The sequence below is a fragment of the Ammodytes marinus genome (assembly GCF_949987685.1).
Source record: "Ammodytes marinus genome assembly, chromosome: 8".
NCBI lineage: Eukaryota > Metazoa > Chordata > Actinopteri > Uranoscopiformes > Ammodytidae > Ammodytes > Ammodytes marinus.
The window spans coordinates 11,452,609-11,465,420 of record NC_137212.1 but is presented as its reverse complement, the minus strand read 5'-3'; the positions used below and the strand labels follow the sequence as shown (position 1 = coordinate 11,465,420).

At 40.0% G+C, this 12,812-nt stretch overlaps 1 protein-coding gene across 1 annotated transcript; it reads right to left on the bottom strand.

The window, feature by feature from the left end:
• Positions 1-5,199: 5,199 nt before the first annotated feature.
• On the bottom strand, positions 5,200-12,177 carry rab3ab (RAB3A, member RAS oncogene family, b; the record flags this gene model as incomplete). The annotated part of the gene is made up of 4 exons (XM_080033134.1): positions 5,200-5,390; positions 5,758-5,882; positions 8,530-8,648; positions 11,953-12,177. 4 exons carry the CDS (start codon positions 12,175-12,177, stop codon positions 5,200-5,202), a joined length of 660 nt encoding a protein of 219 aa, XP_079889260.1.
• Positions 12,178-12,812: the final 635 nt, after the last annotated feature.

Here is a 12,812-nt window from a genome sequence, read left to right as displayed (position 1 = left end):
TGCTGCTGCTGGCAATAAACACTGTTTCCTCCAGTTTGGTGAAACTCATATTTTGTACATGCATGTTGACAGAACACACTGTAGTTCATGTGCAATGGTAATGCAGCAGTTGATGGTAAATGAGTGGTGCAGGCATAGGTGTTGCTCCATAGAATACATAGTTTAACTATTCGTTAACAGTTTCATGAAGGTATTCAATAAACTGGTTGAATATAGAACAATTTTTTTTTATGTGCATTTGTCTCAAAAATAACAACATTACTATGAATTGATTGAATAAGTTAAGTCAGTGTTGAGCTATGGAAGGATGTTTTTACATCTGCGTGCTATATCATCTTCCTGGTGTCTTCCTCCCTCTGCTGGCGAATATGCAGGGTCAGTTTCTGAAGGAACTGTAACTTTTTGTTGAACAGATGTCAGCCTATATGTATAGCTTGACTGATTCCTCAGTTTGGCAGAATTACATCTGATTAAAACAAGTTCCCTACAACATACTGTTATCAAATGACTACTATTAAATGTCTATTATCCAGACTCAGTGAACAAGGGTGGTTGTACCCATGTGTCCTAACAATCAGGGTGTACACCAAAATAGTTATTCCAATAAACACTGCATCGCCTTTTTTTCTGTAGCGTCCACCTACAATGACAAGAAGGCCTTTATTTGACTGCAAAACCTGCAAAATCATAATGCTATTTTTGATCAATGTAACTGATATTGGTACCTGATATTGGTACCGGTATTGTTTTCATGAGCCAGTTGTGTGTTTATTTATACCCCACTGAACATGTTTGCTTCCCCATCATTATTACATAAATACATACATGCAATGTAAATGTCATACATATATTTTTTAGTGTCCAATGATGGTCTAAAAATAAACATATTTTTATCATAATAAACAATATAGAACAATAATGGGGAAAAAGGTCTGAGTCAGAGACAATTACTGTTTTCAAAATATTTCAGATTTGGTCTTTTTTTTAATCTTTTTTTAAATTAAAAGCATCTAATATTTTGGCTGAGATTGCCTTGGCTTTATTGACATGAATCCCATATGTTGGGAACAATCTAATGTAACTAATGATGCCATGGATCTTAGCTTCCATGTGAAACCACCTTGTTAATTATTTGATGTAAGGGGCAGCATGCACTAATATTTAACATGTGCATATCTGTGTGTGTGTGACAACACAGGACAAGGACAGTTTTCTTTGTGCTTCCAAGGGCGGTTATGTAATAATATGATTCAGTCTTTCAAAAGTCACAGAAAAGAGTTTCATTTTCACTCACTGACATCTCAGTAATGCTGAAACCTGAACAACCACAAGAAATTAAATATCCCAAAAGGTTTTGATAATAAATACAATATCAAAAATCTATCAAATACTTAATTTTATTGTTGGAGTGGACTAGCATTCACCATTTTAAGAACTAGGCTACTGACAAAAATATATAATGTAGACTATATTTTTTAACCAAGATGGGCTGCATATATTTCGAAAATGCTTCTTGTAAAAAAATATATATTTTTACATTTTCTGCCAGCGGGAAGTTAAACAGTGACATCTGGAGACTGTTTGGACAAGAAGCATCCAAATATTTGCAACCAAGATTACCACTTTCTTCATGAAAACGTTAATCACTCAATCAACCAAAAACTATAAAACCAAAACCTTTGATCTTTTTGAATAAATCTTGATCTCAAATGAACTGACAACATTTACGATTTAGCAAAAGGTTTGTATCTTTTTTCCTTTTTAGTTTTAACTTATCTATGATATCAGTTTTATTTAGGTATTTATTAAATGATTCAGGTACAAAATGTTCAAAAACAAGAATCAACTGATTGTTAGTAACTTTTTATTGTTTTACCACAAAGTACAGATAAAAACATCCACAGCATATTCTCTCATCTTAATGGCCCAAACCAAGGAGGATTTGAAGATTGAGGCAGTGATACGAGACCAAATGAAGGACATGTTTCTGCGTGCTAGTAGAAGATCTAAAGTCGGCAACCTCTACCAAGCTTGATGGCATTTTTTTCTTTACTCATGTAGATACTGTAGTGTGTATTGCTTTGTAACAGAGTGACACATTCATTCACAAGCAGGCCAAGAAATGAATGCAGATACAGTACAACATGGCTCTTTTGGGATTTTTAGGTTTTAACTGTCTTTTTTTTGTTTTTTGTTTTTTTGCTGCAAGCCTGATTCGATACAACACAATCCACACATATGACTCAAAAGGGACAGTATTTACAGATCTGGTTTATATAGAGAGGAAGACATATTAGAAAGGAGCACAGTTTAAAAGATTGAATTTTTACCAGAAAAAGAAACAGTCAAAACCAGTAAGAAGTAAAATGTATACGCAGGCTCAAAATCGACTCCCAGGTTATGTGATCATCGATCCCTTTCCGATAAGAAAATATGCTTGTTCCTTATGACACTTTGTGGCCTCTTGTTCCCACACTTTAATAGTCAGCAGCTTATCTGTGATTACGGGATTCTATGCTACACTTGAGAGTTAACTAATGCAACAGCTAAAAGGCCATGATTTTGACCACTATAGTGACTTTTATAGTGCTTTGCCCTCTGAACTAACAATGACAAAAATAATTTTATGAAATGCGCAAAGTTCAATTTGGTCCACCAAGCAGCACCTATTTTATTACAATTTTAAACTGGTCACACTGATCATCCTGGCATCCTACAGCAGAAACAGTGAGCTGTGTCTACAGCAAGGAAAAGGCGGAATGCCTTGACAAACCAGTTTGTAAGTGTGAAAACTGTATTAAAACAAGTGTGCATACAATTTTTGCATGTTTGGTAGAGTAGGTGGGGGGGGGGGAGTAATGCATGCCCAGAGTGAGTGATGCTATGTAGACTTAAAACAACTGTTAAAAGAAATGCAGCGTGGTTACACTAGTGTGAGAAACTCTGCAGCTGCCTGGCCTAGGAACATTTCAGCCTCTTGCTATTCGTTGCTTGTTTGACTTGAAACAATGCTGTGCACACTCTGACTGAAGGCCAAGCATTGCAGATAAGTACACACAAACAGACTGTAATACTGATTCTGCAACAGTCTGACTATGGGCTTTTTTGTCACTAAGCAAGGAAACATTAAAACGCTGAGTGTTGGCGTGTGGATTGACCAAACATACTCTCCCCAGGTTCAGAGATAATGATAAAAGATCAGCATGTTAATGACACGGATACTGCACTCAAGTCTTTCCAGTAGCATGAAATGTGCATTTCAGAACAATGCAAGTAAACTCACTTAAAGCGATCTAAGGTTTTCAGTCTACTGTGCATTTCCTCCTATTCTCGCCTGATATTCCCCTTCTCTTCAAATGATCAACCAAGGCCAAAATACCATAAAACGATCCAATAAAACCACATTGTTTACATGCTCCAAACCCAAACCATCAGAATGATGAATAGCGGCAGGGAAATTGCTGTGACTATCCGAACAGCTATCAGGGAGATTAAATCTTAAAGTTTGCTGCGTTGGAGTCTGGAGTCAGAAATCATCAGCTAGTTACACAATATCCACCTCAATGCTCAGAAAAAATGCAGACATCTGCAGGATTTTCTCTGCACATGAACTGTTAAATACTGTCATATTAATATGTAGCATTGTTAAGATTCACAACTTGCTCAAAATGCAGTTAAGATATCCTTCATTTTCACACTGTCAATGACATCTTGACAAGAAGCACCGGAACGTGTCAGCCAAATTACAAAGTTATTGCTACATCTAGTAGGAGTTGAGCTTTTAGAGGATAAGGATAGTTTGATTTCCTCAAAATAGTTCCTGATGTAAGCTTTAGTAGAGTTTGTCTGGCTAAACGCAACTTTTATGATTCAGCAATTCAGAAGTATTTCCTTGTATTTCACCTTATTAGCAGCAGTGCTGGAAATCACACTGAGTGGAATATGAACATAATGGTAATATTCTGACCTGTTATTCAGACTCCGAAGGTCATTCCACCGGATTTTTTTCATGGCAGGATTTTTTTTTATAAATGTCTGACTATGCAACAGCTCGGGAAAGCAGCATAAGACCAACCCGACAAGGAAATGAAAAGGACTCACGGAGGAGCTGCCAAACATCATCCACACAAACCCAACAACACAGACCTCTTATATTTTTTTTATACTTTCCTCTTACGAACTCATTCCTTTTAAAATGAATTTTCCAGAAATGCATACCTGTTGATATTATTTCTATATTTCTGTATATATATATATATTGCACAACATTTATATGTAAATTTCAAATAAATATAATTAAATAATTCATTTTTTGCTATTTTTTCTTTTTTACCTAGCTCCATCTTGTTCATAAATTCCCCTTCCAGTGTTAAATGCATGAAGAAAATAATGGGGTTACATAAATACAAAAGAGATATGTAAAAACATAGAAAAAAAAGGCCAAATGAAAAGGCGCGGATGAATAATGAAAACAAAACACCTGTTTATACCAGCAATATCCATGTTTACATACCAAGTGAGACAACCATAGAGACACAGATCCATGGATGTTTGAATCTGTGTCCGTAAGGAGCCGATTTCAGCTGGATCACCCCTTCCCCCTGTGACCTTCTTTGGTCACCACATCTAAGGCGGACATCTTCTCAAGACATTTGACTGACGTGAAACAAAAGTACTGTAAACATTGGAAGGATTTAAATGGCACTCTGAGGACGGACGCCGTCAAATCCTTCTAGTAAAACCACACAGAGGAACGGGGAGAGAGCGAACAGGCGATGGGTTGGGCACCTTCAAGAACCCGAGCTGGAAAGAGTCTGAAACACTTTGGGGTTTGATAAAATTTGGTTTGGCATCAGAGCTGCACTGAGCAAAAAACAAATAAAGCAAGAGAACAACCTGACACCTTCTAGCTCCTTTGTGAAGGGGAACCAGAAGCAAACACACCTCAAGCGCTGTTCCACCAGCATCTCAGAGCGTTTCAGACACTTTTTAAACCTGGTTCCTCGAGCCCCTCGGCCAATGAGCCTTACTAAGTTAGAGAAAGAAACCGGAAAGTGATTGAAAGGGGTGATGGAGTATTGACCCGGGGAGGCCATGGGGTCCAGCTGAAGGAGGACAAGGAGAGAGAAGGAGAAAGAAGGAGAAAAAGAGGTGTTTTTTGGGGCGGGATGGGGTTGGATGGAGGGGGAGCAGTCAGCTTTAGCATGCACAGTCCTGGTGAGGAGGAGCGGGCTGCTCTGTCAGCTGGGGCCCCTGTTTGGCCCCCGTGACGGCAGGATCTCCAGCGTCCAGGCTCTCCGACATCTTTTCACAGATGATGTCGACGAGGCGCTCAAAAGTCTGCTTCACATTGATGTTGTCCTTGGCGCTGGCCTCAAAGAACTCGAACCCTGGAGGTGGAAACAGGGTGTGGGAGATGGTTAGGGAGGTGTGAGGAGGAGTATGTGGTCGTCTGTGCAGCAGCACAGTTCAAAAGGCAGAAGATGGAAATACAGAGGACAACACATGGTGGGCAGCTTGTGAAATATCATGCTAACTTTTTTGTGATCCCTTGACCAAAAGACAGAAAGCGTGTCCATTGAGTCACCTCAGGTCAATGTACAAAATTGAGTTATAGGTATGAAGAGTGTGTGTGTGTGTGTGTGTGTGTGTGTGTGTGTGTGTGTGTGTGTGTGTGTGTGTGTGTGTGTGTGTGTGTGTGTGTGTGTGTGTGTGTGTGTGTGTGTGTGTGTGTGTGTGTGTCGGCCATGAACTCACCGAGGTGATCAGACAGCTGCCGGCCTCTGTCTCCGCTCACCACTCGCTCGTCGTCCATGTCACACTTGTTTCCTACCAGCAGCACCTGGGCGTTGTCCCACGAGTACGTCTTAATCTGCGTCGACCTGGGAAGCAACACACCCAGCAGTCAGGGAGGGAGCTCAAAGGCTGCGATCACACCGCAGCTGAACGTGACTTGAAGAGGAAAGCTACTTGTAAGTATGTTTGAAACCAGTGATGAACATACTGTATGTTAAAAAAGTTGGAAAACTGTACATGTGGCTTTTAATTCACATCTAATATCCGATATACAACAGAAAGAAGTCATTGCAGTGTTGAGAGCTCAAAGTATAAGTATACTTATATATAAGTATATACTGTATGTTAAGTATACTGTATAAGTATATAGTATAGGAAATTAGTTAAAATCATAATTCTGAATATTGGGTATTGTCCCAGAAATTACAAAAAAAAGTCCTTATCTTAAATATAGAACAATCAACCACCTTTGTAACGCCTACGAAAAATGTAGCTTGCTGCATTGAGCAGGATTTGTGGTTCTGTCCTCTTGAACTGGAAGAGGATAGCAAATGAAAAGCAAGCAAGCTGTGTCCAGTATGATGAGAAAGAAAAAGAACAAAGGAGTAGTAAAACTAGTCAATTCAATAGGCTAATTAAATCCTTTTTTTGCATGTTAAATATGAACTCTGGACTCTGACTTGGCAGTCACTGTATTGTATTTTTGTGTGGGTGTTTGCACGCTCTAAAGTGCACACATGCTTATTTATATATTTATTTACATCTGTGTTTTATATCTGGCATCTGATGTCACTGTTACTTTTACTGTATTTGAATGTAGGTGATTGATGGACATGTGATTGATGATTTATTATTTGAATGTCTTGATTTTGATTGGACCCCGGGAAGACTAGTCTGCCGCTTCTGCGTCAACTAATGGGGATCCACAACTAAACAATAAATAACAATAAACTTGATCCGTCAGCTACAGTGGAAGAAATAAGTATTTGATCCCTCACTGATTTTGTAAGTTTGCCCACTTACAATGAAATGAACGGTCCATCATTTTAATACTAGGTTTATTTTAACAGTGATAAAAAGAATATCAAAAATAAAATCCAGAAAATCACATAAAAAAATATATGAATTATTTCGCATTTCATTGAGTGAAATAAGTATTTGATCCCCTATCAAAACATTGCTTAGTAGTCATAATCATAAACAAGTTCCTCCTGTGTAGATCCCTCACCTTTCTCATGATAATTGATACCCCACAAGGTGAGATCTTGCATGGAGCCCCAGACCGAGGGAGATTGATGGTCATTTTGTGTTTCTTTCATTTCCGAATAATTGCACCAACAGTTGTCTCCTTCTCACCCAGCTTCTCGCCAATGGTCTTGTAGTCTTAGTTTTTTTTTTTTTTTTTTCAAAAACATCTCAGGAGGATATTTGGACCACTCCTCTTTGCAGATCCTCTCCTAATCTTTAAGGTTTCAAGGCTGTCGCTTGAGCTTCAGTTCCCTCCTTAGATCTATTGGATTAAGGTCCGGACACTGGCTATGCCACTCCTTGAGCCACTCCTTTGTTGCCTATGCTGTATTTTTAGGGTCATTGACATGCTGGAAGACCCATCCACGACCCATTTTTACAGACCTGGCTGAGAGAAAGAGGTTGTCACCCAGTATTTCATGGTGCATGGCCCCATCCATAGTTCCCTCGATGCAGTGACGTCCACCTGTCCCCTTAGAAGAGAAACGCCCCCAAAGCATAATGCTTCAACCTCCATGCTTGACTGTGGGGATGGTGTTCTTGGGGTCATAGTCAGAATTCCTCTTCCTCCAAGCATGGCGAGTCACTATGATACTAAAGAACTTGATTTTGTTCTAATTTGACCACATCACCTTCTCCCAAGCATTCTCTGAGTCGTTCAGGTGTTCATTGGCAAACTTCAGACGGTTCTGTACATAACGGGCACTACAGGATTTCAATCCATTGCGGCATAGTGTGTTACCAATGGTTTTCTTGGTGACTGTGGTCCCAGCTGCCTTGGGATCATAAACAAGTTCCTCCTGTGTAGATCTGGGCTGATCCCTCACCTTTCTCATGATCATTGATACCCCACAAGGTGAGACCTTGCATGGAGCCCCAGACCGAGGGAGATTGATGGTCATTTTGTGTTTCTTTCATTTCCGAATAATCGCACAAACAGTTGTCTCCTTCTCACCCAGCTTCTCGCCAATGGTCTTATAGTCTATTCCGGCCTTGTCCAGGTCTACAATCTTGTCCCTGATGTCCGTAGACAGCTCTTTGGTCTTGCCCATGATGGAGATGTTGGAGTTTGATTTATTGACTCTGTGGACAGGTGTCTTTTATACAGGTAACAAGTTGAGACAGGTGTGTTTTATACAGGAAACTAGTTGAGATTAGGAATACTTTTTTAAAGCACAAGGATTAATCTGTGGGAGCCAGAATTATTTATGGTTGGTAGGGGATCAAATACTTATTTCACTCAATGAAATGCAACATCATTTCTATCTTTTTTTTTATTTGATTTTCTGGATTTTCTTTTTGATATTCTGTCTATCACTGTTAAAATAAACCTATCTTTAAAATTATAGACCGCTCATTTCTTTGTAAGTGGGCAAATTTACAAAATCGGGGAGGGATCAAATACTTATTTCCTCCACTGTATATACCGTGCTCCCTCCCACAGGTAAAAGCTCTACTGTGTCTGTTTGTGCTGAAGTCACGTACCAGTCCTGGACGGCGTTGAAGGACTCCTCGTTGGTGATGTCATACATGAGGATGAAGCCCATGGCTCCTCGGTAGTAGGCCGTGGTGATGGTGCGGTAACGCTCCTGACCCGCCGTGTCCTGCAGAAACAAGAACAGCAGTGTTTTTCGAGGGACCTGTTTTATTAACGATTTACGTCATTCCACAGTGACTCTTGACCGATTAGGTTGAGGATAAACTCACAGACAGTGTAATTACTTTGTTATTTCTCACGTCATGTGGGAAAAGCCCAGTGACACTCACAATACTATAACTTATTCTTTGAGTCAAAACCTAATTTTTTGTTTCAAAATTTGAAGACAAAAATACAAAAACCAAACCAATACCGTCATCAGTTGTAGAGAAGATAGGGGTCCAACTTTGCTATTTCTACATTGAATACTGTCACGAAAGGTTTATCATATGCATTGGTTATCAGTCATTCACAGCACATTCTATAGAACAGCATGCAGCATTGGTAAATGTATTGATACAATAAGAAAAAAACACAGCCCGCAGAGCTGCTAACCACTGCAGATTTAAAAAAAAAACTACAACAAGGTTTTGTCCTGCACTCAAAGTTTTGGTGCAACAACAGATGTATGTGAGCCAACATTTTCAAAATGTAAATGCCTGAAAAATTCCTCTGAGCTCAGTTCGTCGAGCATTATTGATTTTACCAGCCACTTTGACAGGTAACACACAATTGACTCAATGTTATCACTTTATGACTTTAGCTAGTCAAATTATGAAGTGGTGTCTTCAGGGGGGCCGGAAATTCAATTCAGATCTCTACCAGCTGAGTGGCACGTCATCAACCCTAATGCGATTGAACCTTCCTCCTCTCCTGCCCTCGCTCTCCTTGGCAACAAACCCAGGTGAGGCTTAATTCCAGTGATGGGCTGTAATGAATGCTCAGGGAATTAAAAGCCTGGGTGTTTGTGATACCCAACACCCTGCATCTCAGTCTGAACCGAGCAGCTTCTGGTCCGACAGAATGGCTCTGATGTCAGTGGGAAGAGCAAAAGACTGACATCTACTGCAACAATCTGCTGGACTTAACCAGTTAAAATCACTGCCTCTATTGTAATTAAGTACAGTATTTAGACACTGGATCCAACAACATTATAATGTGTTATAAACCATTTATCAAATATGATGTTTGTGAATGCTAAGAATGAGGCCATGAAGTGAAGGGTTTTTGTCTTTACTAATATTATAACAGATACAGACACATCCATACCACAGCAAACCTACAGGGCCTTCCTGTTATAACAGTCACATTAAAGCCTATAACCTAAAAACACACAGAAAATGAACTGCAACACTTAGCCTCTGACACAAATTCACACACACAAACGCACACAAAAACAACTTACTCCTTTTCTTTTCCTGGTCTCAACTTTGCGTCCATTCCCTCGTTCTTAGTTCACAAGAAAATTGTATAACATCTATCTTTAGAGAGCTGCAGCTCCATTATGTTGGTTATAATGTTAGGTAACATGCTCATCCGCTCAGTGTGCCGCAGGACGCTCATGAAAAAGCATCAGCTCTAGACCTCAAATCTAACTGACGTGATAGCATAGACCGGGCTCACTTTGCATGCTTGCATTTGAAAGGATTTCAGGTGAAAATCTATTTCACACATTCACACATTCATACACCGATAGCAGCAGCTACCACTCAGGTTGCAACTAACTAGCGGGAGCATTTTAGATTTCAGTGTTTTGTCCAGGGACAATTCGACATGTGGCGGGGAGACGGGGGATTGAACCAACAACATTTTAAATGGATGTCACACGATTAAAAAAAGGAACTTATTCCGTCAGTCGATCAGTCTATTCCTCAACTATTGTATACTACAGACAAAAAAAGACATTTAGAGATAACATAAAGAAAAAAAAAATCTTATAATTTCTTATTATAGTCTGAGCACTGACAATGAATGTAGCAATCAAATGTCCACCCAGTTCTACTGAAAGGATATAAAGGGTGTGCAATCTTCTGTATCAGCTGAAGTGAGATAATATGTATGTTTATAAGTCATACACACAATGTACAAACTGTATGTTGATTTTTCAGCTTATGACACAAAACCATTTCCATTTTTATATTCGGCTGAATGAATAGCTGGGAGATGGGGGATGGGGAATTATATGCGTGTGAGTGTGTGAGTGTGTGAGTGTGTGTGTGTGTGTGTGTGTGTGTGTGTGTGTGTGTGTGTGTGTGTGTGTGTGTGTGTGTGTGTGTGTGTGTGTGTGTGTGTGTGTGTGTGTGTGTGTGTGTGTGTGTGTGTGTGTGTGTGTGTGTGTGTGTGTGTGTGTGTGTGTGTGTGTGTGTGAGGGGATATCTACTCGTGCAAATGTGTAGTAATGGGGGATGGGAGAGCAGCACCCAGTCATCCGTTTCTCGTGCTCTGATTGGCCGATCGGGCCTTCCTTACTAGAGGCAAGACCTGGCAAAGGCTGACAACAGGAACAGCCCCCCCCCCCCCCCCACATGCACACAAACACACACACACACACACACTGCTGTTCTGCTCTGCTCTGCGCACCATCACAGCTCTGTCTGCTGCAGAGCATGATGTAAAGGTGGATGTGATGTTGTGATCTACAACGTGACACTGAAGTACCTGTTTTCTCAGGCATTCTGTTTTCACAGCATGCTTGTCTTAAGTCCGTCGAGCCCTCAGAAGCAAACAAATGTCTGATGTAAGAAAACATCAGAACAAACACCACCCTGCTTGTTCCTGAACGCACATCAAATGTTACTAGCTGGGTTTACTTGCTAGCTTGTCTCATCATTACTTCTCTTATATTTTTATTCGTGTGAGGGTGCAGAGAGGATGTTTAAGTGTGTTTACTCAGTCTGAGGACAGTTTGCATAACTAAACCCCCCGCACCACAGAGCAGCGTTTCACAGAAAAGGCAGAAAATCTGTTGAACATGTTATAAAATATCTCATGAAATGTTATTTGTTGTATCATTAGACATCATTAATATGTAATAATTCCACAATGGCGGGATACACAAGTTGATCATGGCCCTGGTCATTGTTTATTATGTTATTTTTGCATTCTGTTTGCACGATTACTTAGATTTGCTCAGAAACTAAAGGAATTAAAGGCAACAATGCTACCGATAATTCTGGCTATGGGAACCATTTTTTTTTTTTTAAAGGCGCAATGATTCCTGCAGTTTAGTTGGACTGAAGTCGGATCACCAAAGGCATCAGAGTGCGGTTTTACACAAGTGCGATTTCTGTGTTCACACCTGAGTTTGATTTTACCTCACTAAACAAGGCAGGTGTGAAAGATCCCCAAAAGGACCGCAATTTGTTTGAGAAAACAGTGCACAATGCTGGGGTGCAAAATGTATGCTAAGTACAGATCTCTAGATGTCTTACCCAGATCTGCAATTTGATCCTCTTGTCATTCCTGTAGATGGTCTTCACCTTGAAGTCGATGCCCACTGTACTGACAAAGGCCGGTGTGAAGGAGTCGTCCGCGTAACGGAACAAAAAAGAGGTTTTGCCCACACTGCTGTTGCCAATGATGAGGATCTTGAACATATAGTCAAAGTTTTGGTCCGAAGACTCCTTTTGCCCGTAGGTCGCTGTTGCTGAAGCCATCTGTGGACCGAGACACACACAACTTTATTCATATGAACTGCTGTACACAAAAAATGTTAGAAGAAAGAAATACAAACTGAGTTTTTTTGCGCATATCAGTATTTCACAGCCATTGGAGTGGACACAGGATATTCTAAAAGCACAATTTTGAAAATTTCATTTGATCCACACTCTTTCAACCAAGGTAAAAGCAAAAGTTTCGAGATAAGAGATTTGATTCCTGGCTGAGATCTGAGCTACTATCTCAGGTATTGTAGAGCAATTTGTAGGAACATGTAGCTTTTACAGACCCAGCATAACAGATGATAGCGATGAACTTGTCAGGCTTTAACACTGCGCAATTCCTTCAGGTTAATTAATCAAATCACCAGACTTCCAAGTGAGGGGTAAACAGAAAGCCCATCAGGTTTCTCAATACGGCAAAAATGTTAGAGACAAATGTCTCAATCAGTCACATTAAATGGTGAAGTTTGTGGTGGTACTGCTAGTGCTTGTGTGGACCACATGCAGTCCTCTTGTACAGTTCTGCCAAATGTTGACGGTGCTTTCATGGCAGGAGTCTCATGTTTGACAGCTGAAGTTTCAGTCAATGAAAGACATAGCCTGACACCAACAATGACACGACTAAGATGTAA